Genomic DNA, 19,829 nt, shown 5'->3' with positions numbered 1-19,829 from the left:
TCAATTCATGGTAAATAACTCAAATCTAGAATTTCTATCTCAAAAATATAATATAATATAAAAATATATATATATATATATTTTTTTTTAAAGAACTCAGTATTGTTCATTCGGTAATTTTACCGATTTGACATGTCATCATCATTGCTCTTTTTTTTTGTTTTTGTTGTTTTTATTTTGTATGTGGGTGAGTATATGTATGTGCGTGTGTGCGTGCGTGTGAGTGTGTGTGTGTATTCATTAGTTCACCAAAAACCTATTAAGAAATCCCATACCGTTCACCTAAACCGAACACCGCCGTCAGGAGACCCGAGGAAGGACCAAAGAAAAGAAAGGAAAGTGAAATCCAGCACCGACCAGACACCACCCACCACGCCACCAACCAGAGTCCTTCACCAACCCCAGAAACATCTAAATTCCAACAAATCAGGGAGACCTCATGAAACCAAAGGAGAGACTGAGGAAAGGAAGGAAGGACAGACTAAGCAGAGTGAGATCCACAGACACCAGCCTCCACTGATTCAATGACCTGAGGAAGAAGCAGATTGTGTCTGAGTTTCGATAGATGCTGGTGTGGTGGATCTGGCATGCATGAAAATCTCCACCAAAGAGGGGAGCCGTCGACCCCTGCCAGGACAGAGCAAGCGCAACACCTCAGGGCCCCCCAGGCCGCGGCAGCGCCAAAGGACGACCCCCGGGCCCCGCCGGGGCCACCGGCCGGAGAGCAAACCCAGGAGCAGGAGCGCCCCCCACCCCAACACGGCCCGCGCCCCCAACCCAACGCAGCAGGACGGGGCACTGCAGGCCCGCCAGGCACCCCACCGGTCCACAGCCCCCGCTCCCCCCGCTCCCCCGCCCCCCCCTCCACCCCAACCCAGCCCCAGCCGCCCCCAGGCCCCCAAACCCCCAGACACCCCCAGCACGGGCGTTCTCAGGGTTGTATGGCCGTAAGCCGAGAAAAAGCACACAGTTGACTCTTTTAAAGGTTACACTCGTCCAAAATTGGGATGGAAAAAACATTTTGACTGCATGTTCAACTCTCATCAGGTCAGTTTAGCATGCGACTGTCTGCTAGCAAGTATCTAGTGTACTTGATGTCTTTTGTGAAAGTTGACTTTTGCGATGGAGGTGCAAAAGCTTACAGCACCTGGTATTCCCAGGCGGTGTCCCATCCAAGTACTAACCATCACGATCGAGCGTTCTTTTTTTTCTTTTTTTAATAAAAATACAACACAGAAATAACACACTAATTTACAAAACCCACAAAAAACATACCACTGACAACTAGGCACAATTTAAAAGAAACATCAAAGTAACCAAAATAAATGTCATAATAATGACAGGGGAAATTCGCCGAGGTTTGGGGGCAAACCACCAGAGGGCGGGAAGTCCTCAAATGTTCAGCTGGGGGAGTCCAGATGTATCCAAAGAAAATAAATCATTACGTTGAATAAAAGTGTTCACAAACTCGTGCTCTCTCCATGGAGATGGCGGATATGGGCTGCCAAAAGTCTCACAAAGACAGCCCAGTGGTCAGCAGTCCTGGCGTCATAGAGGTGTATGTTGCGCACCAGGTACACAGCATATCTCCCGAAGGACAGGCATAGATGAAGAGCCTCCCAGTTGATTCCACCAGGCAAATCAGCTCTCTGGACATCCCGACAGATGGGCCCGAAAAGCAGAAACCAGGGCTCGTCCATGTCCTCCACATCGACCGCCGGCGGTGGGAGTCTCATTCCCAATCTCCTGACGAGGAGGTCCTGCAGCCGGGTCCAGAAGCACCGCACCACCGGACACCGGAACATAAGGTGGAGCAAATCTTCTGGAACTCCTCCGCACACTGCACAGTCTCGACTAAACCTGTCGGGCTGAATACTGTGCAACATACAACATTTAAAAACGAGTCGATGTCGCAATTTAAAGGCAAAATTACTAACCTGGGGTGGGGTATACCAATTATAAACGTTAGCCCAAATGGACGCAGTATCTTGCTCAGGGAATACTTGTGACCACCTATGTTCGGCAGTGGGGCGCCTAACTACCTGGGTCAACAGCAAACGATATAGAGCACGAGTCGGTGTCTCTGCCAATCCCATCAACCCCTCCCCCTTCACCCAAACGAAATTTAGGGGTGACTCACCGCCAATCCCTCCCTCATATGCATCCTGAACTGGCGGTACACTCTCATAGAGTGTGCCCCACCTTCTCAAGATACAAACCCGTATATCACTCACCTTCCTCACCACTTTGGTCCTCCTAAACCTAAGACCCGCCCCACTAAACTTACCCCTGATAGACTCCACATCGACCCCACCTTCAAAATCTAACAACTGCCCAACCCGTTTTATACCTGCCCTTTCAAAAGACCCGCTGAACATGCTCTCCCTCCTCTCAGGAGGATCAGAGAGCATGTCAGGATTAAAACGTAAAGGCATTTGTCCTAGCTGCCACAAGGAGCAAGGGGCCGCCACTACAAACAGCCGCAGTCTAGCCCACGCCTCGAACACTTCCCTCTCAAAAGGCGAGACCCGATCCAGGGCAGTCCGCTGGGGAAGCATACACAAATTATAAACACCATACTCACCCAACTTTTCAACCTGCGATGCAAAAAAGTCCTTCCACGCCGTATCGAGGTGTCGAGGAACTTTTTAATCAACTTGAGACGCAGAGCATGCTTCCTAACCACCAAGTCAATCAGTTTAAGCCCTCCCCGATCATACTGACCAACCAAAACATTATGTGCCACAGGTGCACTCTCTCGCCGCCAGATAAATTTACTGACAGCAACGCTAAACTTATTTGCAAACACCCCAGGCAAGTCATACACAGCAAGAGCATGAACAAGCTTAGACTAGCACAGTGCATTTACAACCAACACCCTACCTTTCAAGTGAAGACCACGCATTTTCCATAGATTCATTCGGGTACACACACACTACTATACAGGCCAGACCACAAACAATCACGACAGGTCACCTCATCCCTACCCAAGGGCACACCAAGAACCCTGTAAGAATCCCCTGAATCCCTGACGCCCCAAACATTCGGTGGGGCGACAATGCCTCCGCAGTAGGACACAGATGTAAGGCAATAGACATTTAGGATGTGGAGAGCCACATTGAGGCTCCCCACATGGCGCAAAACCAAATTGGTATCATCCGCATATTGAAAAATCTTATATTCCCTACCAGATGGACTCACGATTCCATGCACAGCCCCGTCCCTCTTGAGCATAGCGGCCAAAGGCTCGGCCACTATACTATAGAGAAGTGCACTCAAAGGACACCCCTGCCTTACCGACCTCCGCAAAGGGAAGCTATCCGACAGGAGTCCATTACACTTTACACGGCTAACCGCACTGGAATACAAACGCTTAATCCAGTTTACAAAGCCATTTTTAAAGCCAAAGTTCTCCAAAACGCAGTAAAGAAAACAATGCTCGACCCTATCAAATGCTTTACTGAAATCAACTGAAACATGAATCCCACCAGAGACATGCATCTCCTTCAACAAACACTTTAAGGAGAGTATTGTGTCAGAAATGTCCCGCCCCGGGACACAATACGCCTGTGTACCGGCAACCACTTTACCAATCACACCTTTCAACCTATGCGCCAATATTTTATAATCAGTGTTAAGAAGACTTATTGGTCTGTAATTGGCCAGGCACCACTTATCACCCTTCTTAAAAATCAGAGTCACAATACTCAGAGAAAAGGACCCGACCCTCTCTCTAAATATCGCTAAAAAGAGTATGGAGAATCGGGGCTAACCTGTGAGCGAAAACACTATAAAACTCTGCACTCAAACCCTCCTCTCCTGGACTCCTACAGGCATTGAGACCCCTAATTGTTGCAAAAACCTCTGCCAAGGAAATAGGCACGTCACAGCTGTCAGCGTCACTAGAGCTAAGAGACAGATCAAGCGCACCTAGTGCCTGACTACAGCTTACCTCGTTGATCCTTTCACCATCAAATAAATCGGAATAAAACCTACCTACAATATCCAAAATCTTATCCAAATCACTATGAAATATACCTGACTCATCCAACAGGCCATCCAAATATAGCTTGCTCTGCCTGGACTTCTCCAAACCAAAGAAGAAAGCTGTGGAGCGCTCCCCCTCCACCGCATACTGGGCCTTGGATCTAAGTGCCGCCCCCCTAGCCCGACTAACCTGTATATTCCTGAGCTCCTCCTGCAGCTCCAGATACTCAGGGTCTACCCGGCCTATACCAGAGGTGGAGGTGGCTCCGGACAGTACGCTCCCTGATGGACTCCTCCCACCTCCTCTGCTTACTATAACGGAGGCACAGCTTTTTAATTCTAGCCTTTACCTGTTCTCACCAATCAACCAAAGAATCACAAATTTCCATTTCACCATCAAGATAATCAAAAAGGTGCTCCATCTTATTTACAAAGGTGGGGTCGGCAAGCAGCATATTATTAAAAACCCAGACCCCCCCATTCCTCTTACCACCCAGGAAGTCAAGGTTGACAGAAAAAAGGGAGTGATCGCTCCAGCCCACACATGCATAGGAGCCGCCACCAATATTCTTCCATAAAGCACTTGAAACAAAGCCCAGATCAATCCGAGACTGGAGGAGGACCCCCCGCACCACCTGACGCCGGGAATAGTCCCTTTTTAGGGGGTTGAGACCTCTCCAGACTTCGGACAGATCAGCAGCCACTGCAGCATCAATTAAATAACCTCTACTAACATCATTCCTAAATGTGTTGTTCGGACCGAGATCGATTTTTGACAAAGCTATATTAAAGTCACCGGTCAAAATAGAGGAATCAGTAACATAAGGGAAAACAGAACTGAAGAAGGTTTTCCTCTCCATCTCCTCACTAGGTGCGTAAATATTTATAAGGCGGAATTTAGTGGAGCCACGCTGAAAATCAATCACGATAAAGCGGCCAAGTGGGTCCGCATTCACTAAAGAAGACACGCCGAAAACACCCGGCTTGACTAGGACAGCCACACCACGGGAGTTTACAGAGCCCAAAGCACAGTACAAATCACCAATAGCCATAGCCTCTACCATGCGAAGATGCTCCGCCTCCCATTACGTCTCTTGGATACACAGCATGTCCCAGGTGGTGTTGTGAAACACACTGTGCATCTTTACCCCATTCCTCAAGCTCCGAGCATTAATGGAGACTAGGGAGAGCGTCATTAGGAAGGAGAAAAAAAGGGGAGTTGACCCATCATCCTAACACCAGACTACCGTTTACACTTCCTATTCATCTTTGTTGGCGCAACCTCATTCCCTTGGGGAATGACGCCCATAGGAACAGTTGTGGCATCTACAGTGGCAGACTCAGAACGGGCAGTGCCGCATGAAACGGGACCTTCACCTTGCAGCCTTGACCGCCGATCACTACCAGGCTGGGACTCACAGAACTCATCGACATGTTTCGACCCAACCCTCCGGTCAGTGATCTGGACCTGTCACTACTCCGAGACAGTGGCTGCCTATGCGGCGCCCGACCCCTGCTGCCCGCCCTCGAGCGCTGAGACTTAGGAGTCTGGACTGACTTCAGTACCATCTCCCCCGTTCCAAGGGTAAGATGTGGAACCAGATCCACACCCATCCCCCTCCCCGGTCCAGCCCCTGCCACCATGACATTAGAGGTAGGGCAGGACACTGCCCCCCCGCCCCCTGCTCGGAGGCAGGACTGTGAGACATTTCACCAGCCCCCCCCCCACCACAGGCGCCAATGCCACCGGGTCAGGTATACCCGGTTCCGCATCTTGAGTGAACAGGACCTCCCTCAATCCAGGACCGTGCTCTACGTCAACCGTAGCTGGGGGACCCCCACTCCCTTCCTCTGGGTCAGAGGCGAGGTGGCCAGAGCACCCACACACAGAGGGATACTGATGACAGTCCTTACATTTAGCGGCCCTGGGCTCTGTACACTCACGTGCATAATGGCCTTGGGCCCCACACCGTCTGCAACAAAAATCAGGGCATTCACGCAACACATGGTCAGGCTGGAGACACCCCCTGCACACTTTCACTTGCCTGTCATGAATGACCCTAAAATATTCAGGCCCCCCCCGCAGTGTTAAACCTACCTAGAATACGGTAGAGAACGCACCTGGTCTGTAAAGCGGACCTTAACAAACCTCGTTCCATCAGCGATGTTCGTCCCTGGCCACATTCGTCTCCTCACCTCGGACACGGCCGAAACACCCCAAGCGAGGAGCTTCTGAAGAAATTCCTCATCCTCAATATAAGCTGGCAGGCCCATGAAAGAGACAACAAGTTCGTCAACACTAATATCCCTCCCATGAACCCTAGTTTCCCCGATCCTAAACCCATCTAGCAATTTCTCTTTGGCCACCTGGGATGCCACAGTCATTTCAAACCTGTCTTTTGTAATCATTTGACAGGCCAGAATCGTACCACAGACTTCCTTAGTAGCCCTTAGTAGGGCCAACGAAGACAGACCTACACCACCCTCGATCTCCAAAAACACTGTCAGTTCTTTATCAAAGCTCACCTTTCGCTTATGTGTCACACTCATACTACCTCGAATTTCATCCGCACCTACATCACCGCCAACCTTCCTGCCAGCAAAAACTCCGTTCTCAATTCCAGACGTCCTGGGCCCAGCAAAGGCCACATCCATTTTATCAGTCCAAACAAAGCAAAAAGCTCAGGGGGAAAAATAAACCCTCCTCCACAGCCAAGAAAGCTGGGAGGAGTAGAACCTGAAAACTAACACAAAAATAAACAAAAATAAACAAAACAAATTCAAAAACAGACAAAGAAAGAACACAAAACCACATAATGAGGAGCACACAGCCCCACTGACACAAACAGGAACAATCAACTCAGCTGTGACCAATCAACCACACCTGGGCGTTCTCAGGGTAGTATGGCCATAAGCCCAGAAAAAGCACACAGTTGAGGTTACACTCGTCCAAAATTGGGGCGGAAAAAACATTTTGACTGCATGTTCAGCTCTCATCTGGTCAGCTTAACGTGCGGCTGTCTGCCAGCAAGTAGCTAGTGGACTTGATGTCTTTTGTGAAAGTTTACTTTTGCGATGGAGGTGCAAAATCTTACAGCACCTGGTATTCCCAGGCGGTCACCCATCCAAGTACTAACCAGGCCCGACCCTGCTTAGCTTCCAAGATCGGACGAGATCGGACATTCTCAGGGTAGTATGGCCGTAAGCTGAGAAAAAGCACACAGTTGACTCTTTTAAAGGTTACACTCGTCCAAAATTGGGACAGAAAAAACATTTTGACTGCATGTTCAGCTCTTATCTGGTCAGTTTAGCGTGCGGCTGTCTGCTAGCAAGTAGCTAGTGTACTTGACGTCTTTTGTGAAAGTTTGCTTTTGCGATGGAGGTGCAAAAGCTTACAGAACCCGGTGTTCCCAGGGGGTCTCCCATCCAAGTACTAACCAGGCCCAACCCTGCTTAGCTTTCAAGATTGAACAAGATCAGCAGTTCTCAGGGAAGTATGGCCATAAACCGAGAAAAAGCACACAGTTGACTTTTTTAAAGGTTACACTCGTCCAAAATTGGGGCGGAAAAAACATTTTGACTGCATGTTCAGCTCTCATCTGGTCAGCTTAGCGTGCGGCTGTCTGCTAGCAAGTAGCTAGTGTACTTGATGTCTTTTGTGAAAGTTTACTTTTGCGATGGAGATGCAAAAAAAATCTTACAGCACCTGGTATTCCCAGGCAGTCTCCCATCCAAGTACTAACCAGGCCTGACCCTGCTTAGCTTCCGAGATAGGACAAGAACGGGCATTCTATGCAATATGTAGACAAACCTATGACAAACACTAGACAAAATATCCCACAAAACAAACAACCTCCCAATGTGAGGCTCTAACCCATGACCTTGAGATTAAGAGTCTAACGCTCTACCGACTGAGATAACCGGGTTTCTACTGGTTCAGTACTGTTTATAAATATGTAGACAAACCTATGACAAAGACTAGATAAAATATCCCACAAAATAAACAACCTCCCAATAAGGGACTCAAACCCACGAAACTGAGATTAAGAGTCTATTGCTCTACCGACTGAGCTAACCAGGCTTCTACTTGTTTAGTACTGTTTTTAAATATGTAGACAAAGGTATGACTAAAACTAGACAAAATATCCCACAAAACAAACTACCGCCTAATGTGAGGCTCGAACCCACGACGCTGAAATTAAGAGTCTAATGTTCAATAGACTGAACTAACTGGGCTTCTACTAGTTCAGTACTGTTTTTAAATATGTAGACAAAGCTATTACAAAGACAAGACAAACTATTACACAAAACAACCAACCTCACAATGTGGGGCTCGAACACACAAACCTGAGATTAAGAGTCTATTGCTCTACTGACTGAGCTAACCGGGATTATTACTGGTTCAGTACTGTTTTTAAATATGTAGACAAAGCAATGACTAAAACTAGACAAAATATCCCTCAAAGTAAACAACCTCCCAATAAGGGACTTGAAGCCACGAACCTGAGATTAAGAGTCCATTGCTCTACCGACTGAGCTAACCAGGTTTCTACTTGTTTAGTACTGTTTTTAAATATGTTTTTAAATATGTAGACAAACCTATGGCTAAACAAGACAAAATATCCCACAAAACAAACTACCGCCTAATGTGAGGCTCGACCCCACGACGCTGAAATTAAGAGTCTAATGTTCTATAGACTGAGCTAACCGGGTTTCTACTTGTCCAGTACTGTTTTAAAATATGTAGACAAAGCTATGACTAAAACGACAAAATATCCCACAAAACAAACTACCTTCCAATGTGAGGCTCGAACACACGACCCTGAAATTAAGAGTCTAATGCTCTACCAACTAAACTAAAGGGGCTTCTACTGGGTTAGTACTGTTTCTAAATTTGTATAAAAAGCTATTACAAAAATTTGACAAAATATTCCACAAAACAAACAACCTCCCAATGAAGGGCTCAAACCCACGACCCTGAGATTAAGAGTCTAATGTTCTACCGACTGAACTAACTGGGCTTCTACTAGTTCAGTATTGTTTTTAAATAATGTAGACAAAGCTATTACAAAGACGACAAAATATTCCACAAAACAAACAACCTCCCAATGAAGGGCTCAAACCCACAACCCAGAGATTAAGAGTCTAATGTTCTACCGACTGAATTAACTGGGCTTCTACTAGTTCAGTACTGTTTTTAAGTAATGTAGACAAAGCTATTACAAAGACGACAAAATATCCCACAAAACAAACAACCTCCCAAAGTGGGGCTTGAACCCACTCAAGGTCTAAATAAGGCATGGATGACGAAGGGGATAGAGACTGCATGTAGAAAGAAAAACATTTTATTCAAAAAATTTATTAAATTGAGAACTATGAGAAAGACTAGACAAAATATCCCACAAAACAAACAACCTCCCAATGTGGGACTCAAACCCACAATCCTGAGATTAAGGGTCTAATACTCTACCAACTGAGTTTACCAGGCTTCCACAGGTTCAGTACTGTTTTTTAAATATGTAGACAAAGCTATGACAAAGACTAGACAAAATATCCCACAAAACAATCAACCTCCCAAAGTGGGTCTTGAAACCACAACCCTGAGATTAAGAGTCTAATGCTCTACCGACTGAGCTAACCAGGCTTCTACTGGTTCAGTACTGTTTTTAAATATGTAGACAAAGCTCAAAGAAAAAGTCAAATTTAACATTTGACTACCACCATTGACAACATAATGAAATGTTTAATTACTGAAGTACATATTAAAAATGCAAGAAAATCTAATGGTCTAAATAAGGCATGGATGACGAAGGGGATAGAGAATCCATATAAAAAGAAAAACATTTTATTTAAAAAATTTATTAAATTGAGAACTATGAGAAAGACTAGACAAAATGCCCCACAAAACAAACAACCTCCCAATGTGGGGCTCAAACCCACATAAGTATATAAGTATAAGTACAAATGTAAATTGAACTTCAAATAAAAATTTCAAGAAAGAAAATAGTCAATGTTAGAATTTACATGTTCAAAAGGAGTAGGAAGCACAATAACTTATATATATTCTTATCCAATAACGTATCATTAAAATAAAAAACTGGAAAAATTAACAAGTTATGAACAGTTAGCTGGCAGGTTCTATCTGAAAGATCCAACACCTCAACCTTACCGTCTGACTAGGGGGGTACTGTGTCGACTCCAGTAGTCCCGGGAGATGAGCTACAATACATAATTTACATTTACATTAAAAAATATATAATAAACTAAATAGCTTTAGTAACTAGTAGCTACTCAAACGGCTTGTATTTACGTGTAATCATAATTTTGAGCAATGGCATTATTATCAGAGCTCAAGCCGTTAAAATTACGGCTCTGGGTGATCTAATTAGTAGTTTTAAAATTCTGATAGACATAGTGTTAAAGCAAGGAGCGACTCCTGTTATTTTTCAGTGGGTTTAAGATTTAGGCTTAGAGTTTTACATCACATCAACGGTGCGCTCCGCTGAAGTCTCCCCGCACCGGAGGTTGGGTGCACTCATACGCTGAATGCGGAAGTGATTTGTGCATAAAGTCCATTTGATATTGTATTGAAAATAAAACTCTGGTAGGACCACAACAATTTAAAGAATATTTTTGTTATAAAGTTAGATGATGGTTATCAATAATACAAACAACTACCATAAAAATAAATATTGTTGAAGACAGTAGTGTTTTATTTCATTTTGAAAGATAGAAACGGAAGCGGTCCCTAAATTTGACACTTGACTCATACTTCCAGCAACAGCTGGTATAGCAGAATGTAGCGCCAACGTCAACAACTGTGACGTGAAAAGTTGTGTTTACGTGTTGTCCGTCCTCTACTTTTCTATGGTGTTTCTGAGAGCTGTTCTGCAGCCTTTAAAAGGTGAGCGTTTTTTTTTCGCAACCGTACAAGTGGCATGTGGCGTCGGGGAGTTGATGTTTGAATCGTATGATTGTGTTGTAACTTGCCAACTTTATGATTGAGGTATACGATGCTAGCGAAGATGATAGCATACTTTCGCTAGCTAGCACAGCTCACGTTTTGAAGTCCCACTCAAATTGAAAACAAGAAACTCAAAATCCAGCCACTATTAATGTAAATAAGTATATCAGTTCACCAATATCTAGATATTTAACAAAAATTATTCATTTGAATGTCGTCTGCGTGGTAGCGTGGCAATCCCTGAGTATGCATTCACAAAATCGTTAGCAAGCTAAAACATCCGTTTAACTTAAGGCAGCAGACAAACAACAATCTGCACTTTTAAATCTGCGTTGGTCGGTCAAATAGAAGCTAATACTATTGCTTTGCTAAGTAATACCTCAAGATGTTTAATAAACAGCATAATGAAAATTATGCTTGTCTGTTGTAACATCATCATGCAGCAACCCAAGTTTTACACTCAACTCAAATACTCTCGCTGTTCAGCCACGCCCCCTCATCCTTTTCCTTTTCTCCCCCACTCTTCCAATTCCACAGGAGCACCATGGCAATGTGGATCCAAACCCAGCAGCTGCAGGGCGATGCCTTACACCAGATGCAGGCACTGTATGGCCAGCACTTTCCCATCGAAGTGCGGCACTACTTGGCTCAGTGGATTGAGAGCCAACTCTGGTCATTTGAATTTCAGTATTTGTATCAATACTGTAGTTACTAACTACGTAATTGTGGCATTAAGCAAGTTCTGCACAAGATATTAATAGATATTTTTTGCACAAGCTATTAATGTTAAATTTACGTTGAAACTTATTTAAAATTGGTTATACATTATTGTTGTCTTAACATTTTGCACAGGATTTATTTTTCAATAAATGAAACCTTTAAATAAATGTTATTTGGGTTTATTATTTTGATTAAAATCGTAATCGTCCAGAATGAATGATAAAAATAGAAATTTTATTATTTGGCCATATCGCCCAACCCTAATTTTGAATCAAATAATCCTCCCCATTTCCTAGTCAAAATAGCTGATAACTTAGTTTGCCTATTTCCTGTTCGAAGTGTGGCAGCAAACAGCCAAGCTCACCTCATATCGTGCACACCCGCAATCACTGGCTTGTAATTGACCTATACCTGAAAAGGACTGGCTTTATGAGATTCATTTTTGCACTTCACTTAGTAATGTAAAGAGTAGCCTGTTGAATAATTAAGAAATTGCAATGGCTAATACGTTCTTTCTAATCCACTGGAAATGCAACCGTCCTTACCAGATATTATGTGTGTAAAAAGAATGTTGATCTTATATTGATTTGACTCATGAAAATATAAATCTGACTCCAATTTCATTGCCTCACTAGCAATGAACCTCATCAACTCTTTCTCAATAGTAATGGAAAAGTAATGTGTGATTTGTTAGATGTGCAGTCTGCTGTTGGCTAAAATACCCATAAAAAATGATGTGACTTCAAAGGGATTCAGTGGAGTTGGGCAACCCAGCAGAGGAAGTCAAAGCCAAGCGTCTGCTGGACAACCTGGTGGCAGAGCTTCAGAGGAAAGCCCAGCTTCAGGGAGGAGAGGATGGCTTTCTTCTTAAGATCAAGCTAGGACATTATGCAAACCAGCTAAAGGTAAACTAGCAAAACTGATCAGCCTGAGTAAGCTCACCTGTAATGGAATCAATTGAACACCTTTTCAAGAGTTTCTTTTTAATTTTTATAATCAGTATCAAAATCCCCACTTTGTTATGTTGTATAGTTATACAATATTAATTGTTTGTTTAAATTTCACTACAGAGCACATATGACCGCTGTCCTTTGGAGCTGGTGCGCTGCATCAAACACATTTTGTGCTCCGAGCAGCGATTGGTTCAAGAAGCTTCAAATGTAAGTGCTGAAGCCAATCGTGAACCAAACGGTTCAAGTCTCGCCGTGGTCAAGTGAAAATATGTTAGTCTGCCTCCTGATTACTGTGGAGTTGTCTGGCATTTCAAACCCCCATTTTAATAATTGCAATTTTTGTGTTCAGGCAAATTCTGTGAGTGGGGGGCAGGCCATAGACAGCCTCTCCCAGCGCCATCAACAGATCAATCAGGCCTTCGAGGAGCTCCGATTAGCCACACAGGAAACTGAGAATGAACTGAGAAAGCTGCAGCACAGCCAGGAGTATTTCATCATCCAGTACCAGGAGAACCTGCGCCTCCAGGGTATGCACTTCGCTCCAGCATCCATCTTTATGCTGCCTGAGCGAATTAGTCTTTTTGTAACAGAATCAAATAAGCATATTTTTGTCAACATATTTTTATATTTGTTGAATATTTTTTGAACCTGGTGAAATCAGTTCTAACTTGTAAGCCCCCCCACCCCTCATTGTTGAAATCTTGCTTCCATCTTGGTCAGCCCAGTTGAGCAGTCTGAGCTCTCTGCCTGTAGCTGAGCGCACCCAACGGGAAACCACGCTACAAAGCAAGAGGGCCACTGTGGAGGCCTGGCTCGCCAGAGAGGCCAGCACATTACAGAAATACAGGCTTGTATGAATATTTAATATCCACATCATATAATTGGTATTCCTTTGCTGGCAAGTTTATTGCTTTAAACGGCAATGTCACCTCACACCACAGAGCTGTCAAGATTTACTGTACTAATAATTCCATTTCACATCTCAACAGCCCATCCACATTGTAGCTTGTTATGCATCTTTCACCTTAGTTATATGATCTAACGTAACACATTTATTAATAATTTGTAACTTTTAGCTGAGTGATAACATTTCAACAATTTGATCCAATTTTTTTTTCTTATTATTACATGCCAAAGCAACTATAATATTTCTTCTTAAAAATTAGTTGCAATGTCCAATTGTCATGTTGAAACTGTCTGTACAAACCAAATTCCAATGAAGTTGGGACGTTGTGTTAAACATAAATAAAAATACACTGATTTGCAAATCAAGTTCAACCTATATTTAATTGAACACACTTACAAGGACAAGATAGTTAATGTTCAAACTGATACACTTAATTAGTTTTAGCAAATAATCATTGTTATATTATTATGGCTGCAACACATTTCAGAAAAGCTGGGACAGGTGGCAAAGAAAGACTGAGCGTGTGTCCAAAAGAAGACACTGAGGACGTTTAACGCTGTAATGTATATGCCAAGTCTGTAGTGGCGCTGTAGCGCAGCCACAGGGAGTTAACGGAAAGCGTAGAAGAAGAATCAGCGAAGAAGACACTTTTTTTTCCAACTTTATTGCAATCTACAGAACAAACATGGCCTTGCATGTTTAAAAACAACATGAAAAAGACGATATACAGGAGAAGTGACATTGGCGGGTGATTCAAGTACAACACCGCTTGTTGAACGTGGGAATAAAGAAGCAAAATATTTTGCTGCAAAAGCATAAGCAAGCTAAGGAGGCTGCGCAAAACGACTACGACACGGCTATCTGCCATTGTTGTTGACAGACTGGTTTGCGCGCTGTCACGCGAGAATTGGCGCATACGTCATCAGTCTGCGACAACGCATCGTCATCGAGCTGCGACCATTACGTAATCACTGGAGGAGTATCCTGCAGATGGTGTCCAGATGGAAGCGTACGGGGCGCGTTTTGAAATCTTTCCACTCTGGACCTCGTGATCTGTTTCAAGCTCCGAAACCGCGCCATCGTGTGGACGAACGGCTTAAACTGTAAGAAACTTATGAGGATACATTGAAACTGGCTTTTGTGTGGATGGGGCCTGAGAAAGTTGAACAATGCTCATCAAACACCTGTTTGGAACATCCCACAAGTGAACAGTCTAATTAGTAACAGGTGGGTGATTGGGTATAAAAGGAGTTCCCTGAATTGCTCAGGTGTTCACAAGCAAAGATAGGGCGAGAGTTTTTGTGAGCTCTTTGTGGAAAAAGTGCTTGAGAAAATAGTGGAACAGTTTAAAGGACAATGTTCCTCAATGTACAATTGCAAGGAATTTAGGGATTTCATCATCTGAGGTTGAAAATCAACATTGAATGCCCGTGACCTTCGATCCCTCAGGCAGCACTGTGTCAAAAACCAACATCAATGTGTAAAATATGTTACTACATGCTTGGGCTCAGGAACACTTCAGAAAACCAATGTCAGTAAATACAGTTTGATGCTGCATCCATAAGTGCAACTTAAAACTCTCTTATGCAAAATAAAAGCCATGTATCAACAACACCCAGAAACGCCGCCAGCTTCATGGGCCGAGCTCATTTAAGATGGACTGATAAAAAGTTCTGTGGTCTGATGAGTCCACATTTCAAATTGTCTTTGGATATTGTGGACGTCGTATTGAAGACCAAAACTAAATAAATTAATAAAAATGAAAATAAAAAAACTGTTGTAAAAAATATAATTCAAAAATTAAATACAAAAAATAAATACAAAAAATAAATATAAAAAATAAATATAAATGGAAATAGAAACAACTATATATATATATATATATATATATATATATATATATATATATATCCCAAAATAAAAAAACTGATTCAAAAAATTAAAATAACTGTCCCAATAAATACAAAAATAAATATATAAATTAATATATAAATGGAGTTAAATATCAATCGATAAATAAAAACACTTTGCTCTCACATTTATTTATTTCATGCTACAGACGCTCTGTCAGGTCGAAATGTTATTCAAATAAGGGTGCGGTCCTAACGTCTCTTGGGTTGGGCCTCTCAATGGTCGAGTGAGCGGGTCCTGCAGTCCAGACCTGTCTCCCATTGAAAATGTGTCGCACATTATGAAGCGTAAAATACGACAACGGAGACCCCAGACAGCTGGAGCTGTACATCAAGCAAGAATGGGAAATCTTCAACCTACAAAGCTTCAATAATTAGTGTCCTCACTTCACAAACGTTTATTGAATGTTGTTAAAAGAAAAAGTGATGTAACACAGTGGTAAACATGACCCCATCCCAGCTATTTTGGAATGTGTTGCAACCGTAAAATTCCAAGTTAATGATTATTTGCGAAAAACCATAACGTTTATCAGTTTGATCATTAAATATCTTGTCTTTGTAGTGTATTTCATTAAATGTAGGTGATTTGTAAATCATTGTATTCTGTTTTTATTTATGTTTAACACCAACGTCCCCTCTTCATTTGGAATTGGGTTAGTATTATTCAGTTGTCTAGTCATTTTCAAGAGATACCATATCACTGTCATATGAGTGAGCCGGGCCCCCTTCCTTCTTGTTTCTCATGAGTGTAGGGTCCACAGCAGTTGGACTAAATTGCACAGAAGAGGTGATTAAATAACTAACTGACAAAGGTCCAAAAGTCAGTAACACACAGTAGAGTCCAAATTTGTCAAATAATGAATGAAGCTTGGTCATACACGACAAATACAACATATTGGGTTGGTATACTTATCAAGCTGACAAAGGGGACCTGGCTTGGAAGAGGGAGCACATAGCACATTGGAAAAATAGTACAGGTAGTAGAAGGTGATAAAGGGCAGGTTGAACACAGTGCACGGTTGACAATCAGTGAAGAAGAGAACACGAGAGGGACAACAAACTTCTTTTCTACAACCAATCCAACAGAGCATGTCCCTTTTTGTATTCCACTTTTAGGAAAATTCCTCAACACATCTTTTGCATGGCCTTTTTATTGCCGTCTTGTACAAATATTGTTTAAAACACTAGTGTTCTCAGTATGTGGCTCACGTTGTGTTTGCAGGACCTGTCAGAACAACACCAAAATACCTTAACCCTTCTAAGGAAACAACAGACTTTAATTCTAGATGAGGAACTCATCCAATGGAAGAGGAGGCAGCAGTTAGCTGGAAATGGCGGGCCTCATGAGGGAGGACTTGACATTCTCCAGTCCTGGTTTGTCTTCAGGATTCCTTTTGGTTACTTTTGACTGGCAACAGAAAAATAATTTGTTTATTTTATCTTCATCCTCACTTACATATGTTGATGTAATTGCTGTACAAATAAATGATTCCAGCATCTTATCAATATGTCCGCTTGTTTTTAGGTGTGAAAAACTGGCTGATCTGATCTGGACAAATCGACAACAGATTCGACGCTGTGAACATCTTACTCAGCAGCTTCCTCTGCCAGGCCCCATGGAAGATCTACTGAACAAACTCAATGCGGACATCACTGATATCATCTCTGCCTTGGTCACTAGGTGAAAATCACACATAATCCTTTTTGAGCTATGTGGAAGTCCATGGTACTGTTTGAAGACTTGTACACAGGAGTAGTGGTTTTATTTTGATTTTTGAAGGTCCATCGCTATGGCGTTAATGTCACTGTCTCATAATTTTTAGTGCGAAAAAGCAGGTGTCTTTCATCAAGGTTGCAGAGAAAATATTTGAGGTATTAAGAGAAAACCTTCATTTAGGCTTAAAAAAAAGTTTCATCTCTGCTGCCTAATCAACATTAATATTAAGCATTAACCCAAATCATATGATCATTCGAATGGCTATGGATGTCAGTCTCATTTCCTTTGAATAATTCTCTTGATGTTGATATATCCACCTGTTTAGCACCTTCATCATTGAAAAGCAACCGCCCCAGGTGTTAAGAACCCACACCAAGTTTGCTGCCACGGTGCGACTTCTGGTAGGCGGAAAGCTCAACGTCCACATGAATCCACCTCAAGTCAAGGCTGTCATTGTGAGTGAGCAACAAGCCAAAGCTCTACTCAAAAATGAAAGCACACACAGGTGAGAAGCAACTACAGAAAGCAGACTTTAATATTGTTGCATAACTATAGTGTAAATTCTGTATAACAATCTGCTTTGTTAAATCATGTATATGAAGTGTTATTTATTCGGAATTAGCTGTGATTTGTTTTTGTTTTTTTGGCTACATGTAGTGTGCCCTGCTTTTGTTCGAGAAGGTCACTTTATTCACTTTTCCCCCCAACTTAATTTCCCCCCATTTGGTAGTGAAAGCAGCGGTGAAATCCTGAACAACAACTGTGTGATGGAGTATCAGCAAGCCACAGGCACTCTTAGTGCACACTTCAGAAACATGGTAGGATTCCAGTTTAAACACCTGTCATGTTTTTGATGAAATGTCATAGAGCAGTTCATAGAAAAAGAAAGGATACAGTGCTTTAGTTAAGAATATTCAATAGTTGTAACTTGTTCACATTTTTATAACGATGCTTTCATGCATACAGTCATAGTCAAAAGTTTTGTAAGCGACTCATATTCTGTGATTTGGGATTCACATTTTCTGATCATTTAGAAGGAATTTTGCCTACCAAGTGCAGAAATTCTAAAGACGGGTTGTGATTTTTTTTTCTCCAATAAAAGTTAGTGAAGCACTGATTTATGTTGTATCCCACCTTTTGCTTAACAGTCAGTTGGGAAAAATTCACTTCTAACCCAGCTGGACCCTGATGAAAAATGAGTGCTATAAAAAATGCATGTTGTATAAATGAGGCGGTATTGTTAAAGCCAGGACAATGAATGAACACAGTGTCTGAAATCTAAATGATAATTGCTCCATGGATTATTGGAAAATACAACACAAGCATGCTATGATATTGCTGATCAGTCAAATCAGAATTGTTTTCTGTTTAAAAGGTGGATGGGCACTTTCATTGTTACCTACACAACCACCGCATGCATATATTAAGAAGTTTAATATTTATTAATCTAATTTTTGTGTGTTTAGTCTCTGAAGCGAATCAAGCGTTCGGACCGTCGAGGTGCAGAGTCAGTGACTGAGGAGAAGTTCACAGTTCTGTTTGAATCACAGTTCAGCATTGGAGGCAATGAACTTGTCTTCCATGTTAAAGTAAGGGAACATTGATTCATCTTTTCATTCCTAGGGTTTAGCTTGGGTTTAGTAATACTAAATATGTCTTGTGGGTTACACATACAGGTGTATTTCATTAAACATACGAAAAAATAGTTTCTTATGTAATGTAATTTCTCAAGATGGGGAATTTTGAGTTTTTGTTACCTATAATCTTTGTGTCATTATTTTCTTTGCTTTAACCTGCAGACTTTATCACTACCCGTGGTAGTGATAGTCCATGGTAGTCAGGACAACAATGCCACAGCAACAGTACTTTGGGACAATGCCTTCGCTGAACCAGTGAGTTGAATACTGCAGTCTTATTCCACTTCTATTAATTATTTCTATAAATGAACATTTTTGCTTAACATCCAGTTCTATAGTAGTGGATAGTTTTATTGGCCTCCAAAGAGTTTGGCTTCTCTCCATACTTTCAATCTTTATTTCATATTACAGTATTATTATTTTTTGTAAACACTTCCAACATACATTAGGATAAACCTTTTAGTAAGATAATTTGGTATTCTTCATCACTCAAATGTACATGGGCGAGGACTTTCATTTGTCAGTATCACTGCAGTGCAATCATTGTAGAGCCCTTACGCAATCACAGTTGCAGAATGTAGCAGTCAGTGAGTGGTACCACTTAACAACATTCCTCGTGGGGGAATCTCTGAAATCTGGCTGCAACACAATAGAACATTCCCATGCCAAGAAACATCATAATGTGCATATGCTTCCCTCTAACAAATATGGCAGGTATGTTGTGTTTTTTCAAGTTTTCTTTTTCTTTCATTTGTTCCCTTCAGGGCCGGGTTCCATTCATTGTGCCAGACAAGGTACTATGGACCCAGCTATGTGAAGCCCTTGATATGAAATACAAGGCAGAGATGCACAGTGGTCGTGGCCTGTCTGAGAATAACCTGGTCTTCCTGGCCCAGAAAGCTTTCACGAGTACAAGTAACAACCCAGACGAATACCGCAACATGACCATATCTTGGGCCCAGTTTAACAGGGTGAGGCCAGCATCTCGTCGCTACAGCAGTAAATCTCTCACTCTTCAGTAATATAAGAAAAAT

General features: G+C 42.4%; 2 protein-coding genes, 1 non-coding gene and 1 pseudogene across 4 annotated transcripts in view; 1 reads left to right on the top strand and 3 right to left on the bottom strand.

Moving 5' to 3' along the window:
• Positions 1-1,224: 1,224 nt before the first annotated feature.
• Positions 1,225-10,475, bottom strand: LOC147157206 (uncharacterized). Its single transcript, XM_086065150.1, has 2 exons — positions 10,157-10,475; positions 1,225-4,299 (listed from the first exon to the last, which is right to left on the bottom strand). Exon 2 carries the CDS (start codon positions 2,556-2,558, stop codon positions 1,461-1,463), a length of 1,098 nt encoding a protein of 365 aa, XP_085921276.1. The 5' UTR covers positions 2,559-4,299; positions 10,157-10,475; the 3' UTR covers positions 1,225-1,460.
• LOC147157208 (5S ribosomal RNA) lies at positions 7,076-7,194 on the bottom strand. The gene has a single exon (XR_015091884.1). It is a non-coding gene; the product is annotated as a 5S ribosomal RNA (ribosomal RNA).
• On the bottom strand, positions 7,377-7,495 carry LOC147157207 (5S ribosomal RNA; annotated as a pseudogene).
• A 283-nt stretch (positions 10,476-10,758) lies between the features above and the next one.
• Positions 10,759-19,829, top strand: part of LOC147157205 (signal transducer and activator of transcription 5B-like) — a 28,118-nt gene continuing 19,047 nt past the window's right edge. Inside the window, exons 1-13 of one of the 2 annotated variants that reach the window (XM_086063691.1) lie at positions 10,759-10,891; positions 11,489-11,623; positions 12,420-12,576; positions 12,742-12,831; positions 12,974-13,151; positions 13,378-13,475; positions 16,664-16,815; positions 16,967-17,122; positions 17,484-17,663; positions 17,889-17,976; positions 18,625-18,747; positions 18,958-19,050; positions 19,560-19,766. In XM_086063691.1, the coding sequence (XP_085919817.1) occupies positions 11,496-11,623; positions 12,420-12,576; positions 12,742-12,831; positions 12,974-13,151; positions 13,378-13,475; positions 16,664-16,815; positions 16,967-17,122; positions 17,484-17,663; positions 17,889-17,976; positions 18,625-18,747; positions 18,958-19,050; positions 19,560-19,766 (1,650 nt within the window). In that variant the 5' untranslated portion in view covers positions 10,759-10,891; positions 11,489-11,495. Of the gene's footprint in view, positions 10,892-11,488; positions 11,624-12,419; positions 12,577-12,741; positions 12,832-12,973; positions 13,152-13,344; positions 13,476-16,663; positions 16,816-16,966; positions 17,123-17,483; positions 17,664-17,888; positions 17,977-18,624; positions 18,748-18,957; positions 19,051-19,559; positions 19,767-19,829 lie in introns of both variants that reach the window. The other variant, XM_086063690.1, reaches the window with a different exon arrangement.

The sequence above is a fragment of the Leptonotus elevatus genome, chromosome 20 (assembly GCF_054856555.1).
Source record: "Leptonotus elevatus isolate MCC_2025b chromosome 20, RoL_Lele_1.0, whole genome shotgun sequence".
Lineage (NCBI taxonomy): Eukaryota > Metazoa > Chordata > Actinopteri > Syngnathiformes > Syngnathidae > Leptonotus > Leptonotus elevatus.
Note: the sequence above shows the minus strand (reverse complement) of the source record. Positions and strands in the feature narration are given on the sequence as shown.